The sequence below is a fragment of the Humulus lupulus genome, chromosome X (genome assembly GCF_963169125.1).
Source record: "Humulus lupulus chromosome X, drHumLupu1.1, whole genome shotgun sequence".
NCBI classification, from domain to species: Eukaryota; Viridiplantae; Streptophyta; class Magnoliopsida; order Rosales; family Cannabaceae; genus Humulus; species Humulus lupulus.
Window position 1 is genome coordinate 224321469 of NC_084802.1, and position 15049 is coordinate 224336517.

General features: G+C 39.1%; 1 protein-coding gene across 1 annotated transcript; it reads left to right on the forward strand.

Annotated features, from left to right (window-relative positions):
- Positions 1-3133: 3133 nt before the first annotated feature.
- Positions 3134-4693, forward strand: LOC133806807 (uncharacterized). The gene is made up of 4 exons (XM_062244895.1): positions 3134-3315; positions 3420-3472; positions 3599-4038; positions 4352-4693. The coding sequence occupies exons 1-4, from the start codon at positions 3134-3136 to the stop codon at positions 4691-4693; spliced, it is 1017 nt and encodes a 338-aa protein (XP_062100879.1).
- Positions 4694-15049: the final 10356 nt, after the last annotated feature.

The window sequence follows — 15049 nt, forward strand, 5'->3', positions numbered from 1 at the left end:
TTGGCCTTATATTGTTGGCATAAAGTTAGGTCTTCCAAAAGTTTTCCAATTTAATTCAGTGTTGCTATAAGCCACCTTAAAATATTTAACACTTTATGAGATGATATCTTATATTTTGTTTAGAATGTATGACACTTCTTTCCTGTCTCTCCATATAGCAAGAGACAGGAAATAATGGATCCAATTTAAATATTGCAAGCTCCCGACCATTTGCTACAACTGTGGGTCATACTAGCAAGAAATGTCCAAGAATAAAGGCTTATGTATATCCACCTATTGGAAGGGCGGTGCAGATATATGGAGCGTGGATTAAGTCCGGAGTCCCCATAAAGAGTGGTTTTGATACAAGGAAGGAGGATTGAAGGCCCATCAGAGCGGGAAAATGTGAATCCACTAGGATCAGACAAGATAGCAAGAATCTCGGATGAATCAGTAAACACAGGCCACCCAAGGTTCTCCATCTGTGCTCACAAAGGGAAAGGACAATGTTCTCAACCCTGGAAGGAAGACCTGCAGTTTGCACAAAATTCTATTTCCAGTATTCAAAACCCCATATTAGGCAGTACCTCGACCCAAGGGATTTGTTTAAAATTAGCCAGTTATATGATTAGTTAACTAAAATTACCCTCTAATTATATTTTGTTTAATTCTACCCATTTTTTCCCCACACTTCCAAAAATGCCCTTGCCATTAGCATTTTCTCTAACATTCTCTCTCTAACCTTGTACCCCATGACAATAACCATTCTCTCAACCTTGCCAATCAATCCCAACCTCCACAACCAGCACTTTGCCACCACAACTCCACCACAACGCCACCACACGTCCACCTCAGCTTTGCCATTTCCATCAATAGAGTCAATGACACCATAACCTTCTACGACGTTCTACAACCACGGTTTCGCCACCACAACTCCACCACAAAGCCACCATGCCTCCACCGTGCATCCACTACTGGTATAGTTATAGGATTAAGAATTTTTTTTTTATTGAGATATTGACATAAGAGATGTTTGAAGTTTGGTTCATTAATGTCTTGTGTATCTTTGTGTAGAGTGTTATAAATCTTTCATTAGTTTGCTTTTTCACGTGAAGTATGCTTAATATATGTTTAGATTTCAGTAATATATAAATGATTATTGTAGATTCATAGCCTTTGATAATGTATGTTTGGTTGCATCTTCGTTCAAAATAAATTCTTACCGTATATATTGTGATGTATGCCATGTGTTTGTGAAAATGTCTCTGATATATATCTCTCTTATACATAATGAATACAGTTGTCATCATACCATCATCACCATATATTTATAAAATTCAATACAAATGAAACTCAATTATTTGTCTTTGGCCTTGAGCAAGTTTTTCATGTTAGATAGCTACTCCTTAACAACATGTTATCATCAGATTAGTTGGTGGCAGGTATCTAGTTGGCTTTTACATTCACAGAAGGAGATTATGGTAACAACCTCTATCATTTACTTCATTCTTTCCATTTTTTTTATGCATAAGACATTGAATAGAAATCAACATGTTTTTATTACTAACAAATTTCCTCTTGTTATAAAATTTAAATGCATAAGAAACTGAATAGAACTTGAAGAAAATAATGACTTGGAACACAAATACAGATTAGATCACTTTATACAGAACAAAAGCATTGTTCTTGCAATTAACAAATATATAAAATATGTGAGTTAATGGGATTGCAGCTCAATGGCTTTGCCTATAACTGTTTCTTACACGTTTTCTGTTGGTTGTTATATTCAACTCTTGAACATTGTAATGCTGGTTTTAATTTGTAAGAATTTATTTTAAGTTTTAACTAGTCATGATTCAAATTTTAAGCCTAATAGTTTAAGAGTCATAAACTCAAATTTTAAGCATAGAATTTTAAAAATAAAGGCTAGTGGATTAACTTTTAAACTTAAAGGTTTAAATTTTAAGACAATAAAGATTCGTGGTTTAAAATTTAAGTCTAGAAGTTTAAATTTTAAGTACAATGGTTTAAATTTTTAGCCATTGAATGTTTGTGGTTTAAATTATGTTGTAAAATAACATACATATCTTCATGCTAAACAACTTTTGCATTACTTTGATTCTTCTTATTGCGTCACATATATTATTGAGACCTAGTTTTGCAAAAATGCGTTTGCCTTAAGTTGAGTGGAGTTAATGCACAAAGTATGTTGTATTAATTTTTTTTTTTAAATTTCTATCTAAGTTCATGGAATAAGCTCACTTGGTTGTGTTATTTTTTATTGCAGAAAATGGACAAAATAATCTTGTTTGTAGTTTTTAACGGAAGATGGAATGCAAACAACAAATATGTTGATCTTGAAGTCAAAATTTTGATGGTGGAAAAGGATATTAAGTACTTGGAATTGGTAGAAAAGATATACAAAGAGTTCAGTTTGAATGAAAATTTGATTTCAAAAAATATGCTTTTTGATGCAAAAATGGATACAAGCAAAGGAATGAAGATAGAAAGTGATGACAATTTATAAGTCTATCTAAACTTGATCAAGACTATGGAAGAGTTAAAAAAATGTCCTCTCATCGTTGAAGTAGAACAGAGAAACCAAACCCTTTCTTTGCCAAGAGAAGCTAGCATTCCAACTGCTTTAGCAAGCAATGCAACAAATCACACTTTGACTATCACAGACCCCAATACGATTACTGCAAGCACTAGTAAGATAAAGAGCGCCTCAACACAAGAATCCCACAAAATTACAAAACACAGGCAAGAAGATCAATCACCTCTGCATGTGTTGCCAAATATGGAGATTGAAGACATAAGAGTCAATTATGTTTTCAAGAATAATACTGATCTAAAATATACACTGGCGAAAATTGCCATCAAGAAACACTTTCAGTATAGGATTGAAAAATCATGTTCAGAGGCATTTTGGGCAAAATGCATAGATGACAATTGTGGCTGGTATATATGTGCAAGAAGCACAAAACTATCAGACTACTTTCGCGTTATCAAGTACCATAAACAACACATATGCTCCTTAAATCACAGAAAATTCGAGAATAGACAAGCAAGTGCAAAAGTCATCAGTAATTACTTCAAAGAGAAGTTTCGTGACCCAAGTTCAACCTACTGACCAAGGAAAATAATATGAGACATGAGAGATGAATATGGGGTAGGTGTAACATACAATAAAGCATGGAGAGCAAAAGAACTTGCAGTTGATGATGTTAAAGGGTCAAATGAGGAAAGTTATGCATTGTTACCTTCATACTTGCATATGCTAAAATTGGCCAACTCAGGAACTATCACAAGAGTAGATAAAGATGAAGAGAACATGTATGAATAATATTTATGCTTTGCATTCCTATATTCAGGGCTTTACTGTTCACAATCCATACCTTATATTTCTAGAAATGGCTTGTTTTTTCAAAATTTTATAGGTTTAAATATATGTTTCTTGCTTTTGGTGCTTCATTGGATGGCTGGAAACACCGTAGACCAGTTATGGTGGTAGATTGAACATTTTTAAAGACAAAATGTGGAAGCACACTATATGCAACTTGTGTTAAAGATGGAAACAATCAAATTTTTCCGCTTGCCTTTGGAATTGGGGATTCAGAAAATGACAATGCATGGATATGGTTCTTTACAAGACTAAAAGAAGCAATAGGAGATCGAGGAGACTTGTGCATAGTATCTGACAGGCACAAAAGCATCAAAAATGCAATTGAACAAGTGTATCCTGGGGTATATCATGGAGTTTGTCTTTATCATTTGAAGCAAAATCTAAGGACTAAGTTTAGGGGATTACATGTGCATGCCATATTCGAAGCTGCTTCAAGAGCCTACTCAGCTCAAGAATATTATTCTGCCATGGCTGAATTACAGAAAATTAGCCCTGAAATGACCACTTATCTTTTGCAAGCAAAGCCAGAAAAATGGGCTCGACCATTATTTCCAACGAAAAGGTATAACATTCTTACAAATAACATTGCCGAATCTATAAATGCAGCAATTGTGCATGCGAGAGAATTGCCTATAACGTCATTAATAGAAGTTGTAAGAGAGATGCTTCAATGATGGTTTTCAACAAGAAAAGAAGCAACAATCACACAATTTATTGAAGTGACAAAATGGGCAAATGATGAAATGGAAATCAAACTTGATGTGGCATTTCGAATGAAGATACGTTATTAAAGTTACATTTATTTACTTTTGTTTGGCTTTTAAAACTATTGACAAAATGGGCAAATGATGAAATGGAAATCAAACTTGATGTGGCATTTCGAATGAAGATACGTTATTAAAGTTACATTTATTTACTTTTGTTTGGCTTTTAAAACTATTGCTTAATAATTGAATTGTTTCACAGGTAGATGCAATTGATGCAATGAAATCTTGTGTCGCATATGGTGATCGAGTGTTTGTTGTTGACTTGGAACAAAATATGTGCTCATGTAATGAATTTCAACTTGAGGGAATTCCATGTGCACATGCTATTGCAACAATTGAAAGCAAGTACTTGGACAAGTACAAATTTTGCTCAAATTGGTATAGAATTTATGTTTTGAAAGAGACATATGCTAGTTCAATTAATCCTGTTCTGGATAAAGTTGATTGGAGTGTCCCAGATGAAATTAAAGAAGATAGCATGAAAGCTCCAAATTTCAAAGTAAAACGAGGTCGTCGTAAAAAAATAAGAAGAAGAATTTAATCAACAAGAGAATTTTCCAAGCATGTTCGAACAGTCAAGTATGGAAATTGTGGCATATTGGGACATAATAGAAAGAATTGTAAAAACCAACCAATTCTAAAAGAAGGATAGCGCCTTAAATATGAGAACATAAATCTTTAAGTAATTTTTTTCATTTTAAAATTTCTTAAGTGTGTTAATGTTTAATATATATATATATATATTTTCAATTTTTAACTCTCATGTGTTTTCATTTCATTTTATGACCAGTAGTTTTCAATTTATGATTAGTGTTTTACATTTTTCTTCTTTGTGATTTACATCTTAATAAAATGTCATTTGTTAAGAACCAAATAATCCTTCAAGAATTACATTTGTCATTTGTGACAAGTGCTCTAAATTTTAAATAGTCATTGTTTAGATTTTAAAAAATTGTGTTTAAATTTTAATCCTTGAAGATTACATTTTACAGTATCATGATTTAAATTTCAATAGTGTTACTTATTATTGTAAACGTTACACTTCATACAACAAATTAAATATACAATATATATAAAAATATTTCAAAATGGGGAAGAAATGATATTTTGAAATTAGTAATATGGGGTAATGTTGAACTAGGACTCTAATTCCACCGTCGCGGCGCACAGGAACTACACAAATTAGAGTCGCGGCGCTCAGGCGGTAAGAAAAATAATGCCAATTCGATGTTACTGCGCGTCGCGGCTCTAAAATATATGGGCTGCGGCGCGCAGTAAACACATTTATTGATAATATTTTTTTTTGCCTATCACAACTTGTGGTCTAAATTTTTAACCAGTAAAGAAATTTGGTTTAAATTTTAAGCCTAGTTGTTTAAATTTAAAGGCTAGTGGTTTAAATTTTAAAAGTAATGGTTAAAGAAAGTATGTTTATGATTTAAGCCTAAAGGATTAAAACTTAAACCTTGTGGATTAAATTTTGATGCCATTTAAGTTTAGTGGTTCATACTTTAAGCCATTTAAGGCTTACAGTTTAAATTTTAAGGCAAAAGGTTTAAATTTTAAGCCTTGTGGTTTAAATTTAAAGCTTAGTGGTTTAAATTTAAAACATTGTGGTTTAAAGAGACTTGGATTATAATTAAAGCTTAATGGATAAAAATTTATAAATTGTGGTTTAAATTTGATGCAATTTAGCCTTGTGGTTCAAAATTTGATGCCATTTAGCCTTTTGGTTCAAAATTTCATGTCATTTGGTTTAAAATTATAAAAAAAACTGGATTAGACTCACACATTACATTATATAGATTAAAGAGAGTATGTTTATGATTTAAGCCTAAATGATTAAAACTTAAACTTTGTGGATTAAATTTTGATGCCATTTAAGTTTAGTGGTTCATAGTTTAAGCCATTTAAGGCTTGCGGTTTAAATTTTAAGGCAAGTGGTTTAAGTTTTAAGCCTTGTGGTTTAAATTTAAAGCTGAGTGATTTAAATTTAAAACATTGTGATTTAAATGGTCTTGATTTATAATTAAAGCTTAATGGATACAAATTTATAAATTGTGGTTTAAATTTGATGTCATTTAGCCTTGTGTTCAAAATTTGATGCCATTTAGGCTTGTAGTTCAAAATTTGATGCCATTTGGTTTAAAATTATAAATATTTTGGATTAGACTCATACATTACATTATATAGATTAAAAAGACTATGTTTATGATTTAAGCCTAAAGGATTAGAACTTAAACCTTGTGGATTAAATTTTGATGTCATTTAAGTTTAGTGGTTCATAGTTTAAGCCATTTAAGGCTTGCGGTGTAAATTTTAAGGCAAGTAGTTTAAATTTTAAGCCTTGTGGTTTAAATTTAAAGCTTAGTGGTTTAAATTTAAAGCTTAGTGGTTTAAATTTAAAGCTTAGTGGTTTAAATGGTCTTGATTTATAATTAAAGCTTAATGGATAAAAATTTATAAATTGTGGTTTAAATTTGATGTCATTTACCCCCACCGCGACGCACAGGAACTACGGAAATTAGAGTCGCGGCACGCAAGTGGCGAGAAAAATAATGCTAATTTGATGTAACTGCGCGCCGCAACTCTCAAATAAATGGGTCGCGGCGCGCAGTAAACACATTTATTGATTTTTTTTTTTTGCCATTCACAACTTTAGTCTAAATTTTTAACCAATAAAGAAATTTGGTTTAAAATTTAAGCCTAGTTGTTTAAATTTAAAGGCTAGTGGCTTAAATTTTAAACGTAATAGTTTAATTTTTAATACTTGTGGGTTAAATTTTAAGCCTTGTATTATTAATATTTGTATTTTTGCTTTATATTTTACATATAATGGTTCATGAGTTTTAGTTTAAACTTTAAGTATATAGGTTAAAATATTAAGGCCAATGGTTTATCATTTATACCTAGAGGTTTAAATTTTAAGGCTAGTAGTTTAAATTTTAAGCATAATGGTTCAAATTTTAAAGGTAGTACCTTAAAATTTAAAACTTGTGGTTTAAATTTCTAGGCTTGTAGATTAAGATTTTAAGAGTCATAATTTAAATTTTAAACATTCTAGTTTAATGTAGAGTCCCAGAACTTTACTTAGCTAGTATGTTTATTACTGTAGATTTTGGTTCAAGCCGGGACTTAGTAGTAGTAGTAGTAGTAGTAGTAATGCCCCAAATTTCCTAATAAGGTTTAGGACCTTGATTAGGAGGCCGGGAGGGCCATAATTGATTTATTATGGTATTTAATGATTATATGCATGTTTATGTGGATTATATTATTATATGATGGTGAATGCATGCATATGGGTTCATATTTTAATTGCAAGGGCATTTTGGTAATTTGGCCGTTGGGGGCGTGATTGTATATTTTCATGCATATCGGTGAATTATAAATATTACCACATTATATGTGGATTGGCTCGAGCCATTCGACATGAGACGATCATGGAATGCAAGTTTTCGGTCTAGTCATAACGGGATTAAGTTCGGGGCTCGGAGTGAGTCTCGGGGTAATTTGATGATTAGAACGTTGCCGGGAATTAAAGGGTAACGGGATGTGAATTATTGGTATTTGAGAACAATGGGAATTGGAGGGTGTTAATTATAATTAACGAGATAGGCGGGAAATGACGATTTTACCCTTGGGAGTCTTTAGGAGCCTTTATTTGACCTAGGGGCAAAATAGTCTTTTCACCCCTAAGATATGTATCAGCCCTTTGAGATTAGAAGGCTGTGGAAGTGTAAAAAAAAACAGAGCATCATCAACCTTCTCTCTCTCCCTCACCCGTGCACCATTTTCCTTCTTTCTCTCTTTGGAATTTTGAAGCCAATTTGAAGGAATAAGCTAGGAAATCAAGGTTTGAGCTTAGGAACTGGATTCAGCCATTGAAGGGGATTCAAAACCAAGTTTGAGGTAAGGAAACTCAGCCATGAAAGTCTTGTTTTACCCTGTTTTCTTTTAAGTTTCAGCTTGTGATTTCTTGGTGGTTAGTTGGAATTAATGGAAGTTTGGTTGGTGTTTAACTTGGGTTTTGATGAGCGTGAGTTGTAGAAGAAGTTTAGTGGTTGAATTGGGTGTTAGGTTGATGTTTGGGATTGGTTTGAAGGGCTGGTTTTGAGGAGGAACGCAGGGGAAGAAATCTGGTTTCTTGCTGTTTTGTGTAATGAGCCTCGACATGGCTATGGTGAGCCGCGGCCCATGTTGCTTGGTAGAGAAGGGCCGCCTCTGTCTGAGGGGCGAGCCGCGGCGCAGCTAGGGAGGGCCGCGGCCCATAGGGCATTTTTGGCAAGAAATGGGTTTTTGACTTGGGGATGCTAGCTTTAGGCCTCGGGGTCGATCCTACTACCTGGTTTAGTAGTGTTTGATGTCTTGGAGGCTAAGTTTTGGTTTGGCAACCCTTGTTTTCATTTTCATTGATGAATCCTATATTTTGGTTATGACTAGGTGACCGCTAAAGGACTAAAAGTTTATCGTTCTCAAGGGTCGTTCTTTTAATCATTCTAGCTCGAATCTGAGGTAAGAAAACTGCACCCCATATGTCACATGCATGGCTATGTTTGATGCATGTTGGATGTTTAAATGTAAACATTGATAGCATAATGAATGCTTGGCAATTTTGCCCATTTGCATATGATTATTATTGAGGCGTGCTGGATGGTTAAATGTGATGCATGTGATGCACGAGAAACATGTGATTAGGGCATGCCATGAATGAAGAATGTGAGATTGGTCAGAGCTTGAGTCTCTATGTTTGTGCATGATCATTATTATGCTCGCAATTGTTAAGTAAGCATGTTGAATGCCTCATCTATGGATGTGTGACATATGATATATGTTTGGTATAAATGCTTACTTGTGCATGGTACTGACTCATTAGTCAGAATTGGCAAAGGTGTTAGTATCAACTGTGAAGCTGTGACTCATTAGTCAGGTTCGGCAGTGGTACTGGGCACTGGTCACATAGCGCTGACTCATTAGTCAGGACGGTCTTAGCGTGTTCCACGCAAGCCAACAAAGATTAGATCTAATCTACATCTGCTTTGAATGACTCAAATGAGCATTAATGTCGGACCGACCTCAAGTTCGATGAATATTGTAAGCGCTTGAAGGCTAGTGCTTTACCCAGCAGCCACTCTTCCATTTGAATTAGTGACCTGCTTGTCAGTCACTCAGTATGGTTTACCAGAACCTGTTGAAGGCTAGTGGCTTACCCAGCAGCCACTCTTCCATTTGAATTAGTGACTTGCTTGTCAGTCACTCAGTATGGTTTAACAGGACCTCAAAGTGATATTCACTCATTTGATCAGAGCTATGAGCTCTGTATGATCATTTTGATCATCACACGCATGGCTTTGGGTGCTGAGCCCCGTAGTGACTTGCTTGTTGGTCACTCAGCATGGTTTACTAGAACCTCAGGTGTTGAAACACTCATCTGATTAGGATTGACTTGATAGTCGTCCAATCAGAAGGGCGGGATTCCTTATCCTGGATACCCCAGCGTTGTTTGAATTCGTTTGCATGCTTGATTAAAGCTATGTTTGCTAGGCATGCCAGATATGATTTGATATCATGATATGACTGTTTATGAGTGTACGCCCTGATTTTCCCACGGGCTGATTAGCAGGCCAAGCTACGGACTAATCACGATTAGTCCATGAACATCCCCAAGACCGGAGCTCCCGTTTCGAGGTCGTACCTTCTTAGCTCGACTGGAGCAAAGAATCTGAAGGCCGAAGGTCGGGTCAGGGGAGCAGCTCGTGGCACGAGCTATATATGGAACTCTGACCCTCTGTAAAGTCAACAAACGCAAGATAAATGTGCATATATGTAACGACCCAAATCCGCTAATAAGGCTTAAGGGCCTTGATTAGCGTGCCAGGAGGGCATGATGGGATTTATGTGTGACTTTGATGAGTTAAATGCATGGTTATGATTTAAAGCATGTTATATGACTATTTGATTATCTGAAATGCATGACTATGTATATTAGTATGCATGTAGGCCCGGATCGTGTTAGAAGGGCATAACTGTAATTTTGGCCATGTTGGGCATAACTGCATTGATATGTGATGATTGTTGAGACCACATTGTGATGTGGATGTATCTGTGATTTGTGACTCGAGGCGAACCCAGTGAGCAGGCTAGCGGAAAGTCATGACGGGAATTTATACTCGGCTCGGGGCGAGCCTGGGGTATAAGCAGGAATTTAGAGAATAGATTGAGATTAATTTTGATGATGGGGAATACTTATTTGGTGACTTTTCAGGTATTGGGGAGCAACAGGAAAATATTAGAGACACTTGAGGATTAGCGGGAATTGGGTAAAATGACTAAAATGGCCCTACTTGGACAAAAAGGGATTTGAACTATTAGGGAGGGCATTTTGGTCAATTGGCTTTTAAAGATAGATTTTATAAGGCTTTATATAGTGAGTGGGATTGTTAGAGAGTGGGAAAGCTGAAGGGAAAAGAAAGAAAAAGGAAAGAAAAGAAAAGAGAGAAAAACAGAGGGTTTTCCAAAGGATCGGTTTGTGCATTTTTGCACCATTCCTCTCCATTTTTCTTGGAGCAAAGCTTAGTGGAGAGCAATGATAGGCTGAGCATCAAGGATCTTGGGTTAGACTTGAAGATTTGGCAAGGATTAGCAAGAACACATCAACTTTTGAGGTAAGTTTTTAGAGATTTCAGTTTTAAGGGTTTTGATGGTTTGAGCTGTGTTTTGAGCTGAGTTGATGGGAATTTTAGGGAATTTCTGGGCAAGCTTTGAGGATGAACAAGCTAAGGAGGTCTAGGGTTGAATCAAGGTTGAAATTTGCATCAATGGTAAGAATTCTAAGCCTTTAGCTTTGTTGTTGACTGAATTTCTGGGTTTAGGGTTGTTCATGGTGAATTTTGAGATTTGGGTTGAATGTGCTTGGGTTTTGAGTTCTTGGGATGCTTGGGATGAGTGTGAGGTGTTGATAAGTTTGTTTTTGGGTTTGGAAAAGGTTTGGACAAGTTTGGGATTGAAATGGTTGAAGGAAATCACAAGAAGCGATTTTTGGGTTCTGCTGGGCTGCAACTAGCGCTAGTCAGTGGGCGCTGTAGCGCTAGCCCCTGTTCTGGGGGGTGTGTTCTGCTTGTAGCGCTACAGCGCCCTCTTTAGAGCGCTGTAGCGCTGCACTGTTCACAGAAGTGGATTTTTGGGTTTTTGATGAGAGATTCTGACCTAGGGTTCGGGGCTCGATTCCGCCACTTTGTTTTGGGGATTTAGGACTTCCCGGGGGCTCGGGATTGGTCCCGAGGCTAGGTATTTGGACTTGGGGTTCGGTGTTGACTTTGACCTATGTTTGTGCCTAGGTGTGCGCTAAGGCTCGAGTGGGATCGTGCTCAAGGAGTCAGGTGATCTAAGTTATTGAATTGAAAGGTAAGAAAACTATAACACCCGTAGGATGGGGCATGGGCCCATAGTGTGATTGCGGGGCACGGCCCTATATTGCATTTTGCATGATGAGATGATTGCAGGGCACGACCCTATATTGCATTACATGTTAGGGTGCAGATTTAAATGAATTGATATTTGTTTGAATGTTATTTTGAGATATACTATATGTGTGATTATAGTGAAATGAACGGCTATGGTCGAGGACGGCAAGGCCGAGAACGGCAGCGGGGCCGGAAGTAACACTTAGCACATGGGATGCTTATAGTCAGGGTAGGACCCAGAGGATACATGTGAGATCCTTACGGTAAGGACCGAGACCCCAGGCTTTGGTAAGGCTTCTGGGGCGGCATGGCCGTGTTTGCTTAGTCTAATGGTTGACTTGTTTATCTATGGATTATCTGATATGATAAACTGTATAAATTGCATATGTTATGTTCTGCATGAGTTTTCTTGCTGGGCTTCGGCTCATGGGCGCTGAGTCAACCAACCATGAGTATGGAGAGCGTGAAGCGACGCGTACATGTTTGGCCTGCCCGACTGCTTTGGTTGGGGGTTTATACGAGAGATGGCTGTACTAACCTATGATTTTTATAACTAGTCAACTGTAAACTTATTTTAAGATGTAAATAGTTTTCAAACCTTATTTTGGGATCCCAAATGTTTAATACTAGAAGTTTTAATGAAACGACGCATTTCCAAAGATTACAGCCTTAACTTTTTATTAGTCACACTTTTGATTTAAAAACCTCGGTTAGCGAGTTCATTGCACTGTTTTGTCTTAAAACTCACTTGGTAACGGCTCTAAGGTAGTAGGGCGTTACAATATATCTGACATCACGTGTCCGATGTCTCCCTGACTTCTTGGACACGCAGCAGGAATGTGCGTGTTCAGATACCCACGGCTGGGTTGGGCCGTGCGGCCCATTATCTCCTTACCTATCGATTTGACCATACTTATGTGTCAGGTTTAGGAATTAATCATGAATGTCACAGAGTTGATATGACAAATAGTAAGGTCACGGGATGACCTCCTTACCAACTTCCAGGTGCCTTCTCCTATAAATATGGAGAACCTGGGAGTTGATAAGGGTTGGGAAAAATAGTCTCTGAATAGATATATGCTTTGTAACCAAATACCCAGAGTATATCAATAATATTGACTAGTGGAGTAGAAGGATTTTAACCTTCGAACCACTTAAAAACGTGTCTTGAGTCACCTAGTTCATTCTCTAAGATTTTATATCTGCGACGGTTCTACATTCAGCACTAATCCCTTTCTCTTCTTCTCTTAATTACCTGTTGCTGAAGAACTGCGTCAACAGTTTGGTGCTTTCATTGAGAGCAAGTTCGATTAGTGCTGCTGCAAACATCCAACTATGGTGACCACTCGGTCCAGGCATGGCAACGAAACAGAGCAGCATGATGGGCAGGAGGCTCATCATATTTCAATCCCTGATGAACAAATTCTTGAAGTCCAGCCGCGGCCAGGAAAGCAGCCGGCGGGCCAAGACGATACAGGTAGTTCGGCGCCCCGGCCACCTAATCCGAACCCGTGTTATTATACTGCAGTGGAGATGGAGAATGCTCAACTGAGGAGCCAGTTAGCAGCAGCCGGTCAGCAAATCCAGGATATTCTGGCCCGACTACCCCCTCTCACAACCAACGTTAACGTTGGAGAGAGGCAAGGTGAGGCTCCAAAGTCTCGCCGGGGTAATCGGTCTAGGCATAGCCGTTCGGATAGACTTCCGGCAGCCAACTCCACCCCTTCATCACACCATCGAGAGGCCAACTTCAGGGAAATGCCTGGGACCGGACAACAGCAATACAGTCGTTCGGTCAGGACGTCAACTCCTAGCTCTCAACCTTCCTCGAGAACACCCAGGAGAGCTCGAGGGAATTCCCGAAGGAGATCCGGGGAGGGCCCACGATGTTAGCCCGTCCCCGAAGACCATCCTGCGCCCCGTCCAGATCGCCCGGCGCGGGACCAGCAAGTTGGCAGGGCCAAAAGGCCCCCACCAAATTTGATCCGCCCAGACGAAACCAGGATCGCTTCTCCAGTCAGGCATCCTCCATCTCCAATCAGATATCCATCTCCTCCTCGGCCCGTCCGAGACATCCCAGCTTACGAGAGTAGTAGGAGAAACCCACCATCAGCGAGACCTTCCTGGCGTAGCAGGGCACCTGAAGAAAGCTTAGGTCCTCACCACCAAAGGCGGCTCCAAGCCTATCCGGCAGGAGTCATTGGACCGGCAGTCGCCGGAGTGATCTCTCTAGAGGAGACCTACGCCAGCGGCTAAGTTCGGCGCAAAGCCACCAGACCACCCAGGGAGGCGACCTTCGAGATCGCCTCAACTCTCACAGAGAGGATCGAGCTAGAGATGGTAGCCAGGCTCGCTCGGGGGGGGGGGGGGTCCGATCCGAAGTACATAACGGAGGGAATGTCCCAAATAACCTATCTCAAGATAGGAGGGGCAATAACCCACCTAATATGTACAATGGGTCCGGAGCTGTGAGCAGCCCCGAAATAACCCAGGATCTCAGGACCAAACCCTCGAGCGCCTAACTCAGATGGAGGAACTGATGAGGAAGCTCCTATCAGAAAAAGAAAAAGACGAATATGATTCGGGAGACAAGATGGAACTCTTCGCCCCCAACGTAGCAGCGACGGCATACCCATCTGGTTTCCGTATGCCTCACTTGTCAAAGTTCAACGGGGACGGAGACCCGTCGGACCATTTAGGGATGTTCAACACCCTAATGATGGCCCATAACATTGGCCTGGAGCTGCGTTGCTTGATCTTCCCTTCCACCCTGACTGGACCTACCAGGCAGTGGTTCAAGCAGAGTAAAAGACAGTCAATCAGCTCCTGGAAGACCTTCTCAGCTAATTTCAAAAGGGCGTTCCGCGCCTCTCAGGCCGCCCGTGTTCAGGCCGACTCCCTAGCCAATGTAAGGCAGCAGCCCGGTGAGACGCTGAAAGCCTACTTGAGCTGATTCGTGAATGTCGCTGCTCGAGCCAGGGACGCAGATGATAGCTCCAAGCTCATGGCCATGAGAACCGGAATCCTGGTCGGGGAGACCTGTGGAAAGACATTCAGAGGAAGAGAGTCAGCTCGGTTAACGAATTCCTTAACAGAGCCCAAGAGTGGATAAACTTGGAAGAAGCTGAAGCTTCAGCCGCGGGGACCAGCCAGGTTCCCGAGAAGCCCGCTGGAATGGGGACGGAGATCGTGATGGCGACCCCCGACGTCGCGCAGAACAACCAGCCCGGTGGTGGCAAAAGAAAGGGGAATGGTGAAAACAGTCAGCACGGTCAAAAGAAGAATAAGTCCGTGGATAAGTTCAAGCCCGTGTTCACAACATATACCGAGCTCACCCAGTCCAGGGAAAGTATCTTCCTGGCCAACTCTACTCGAGTCCCCTGGAAGAGGCCGGAACCATTGAAACACCACAAGGGAAAGAGAGACACTTCCAAATT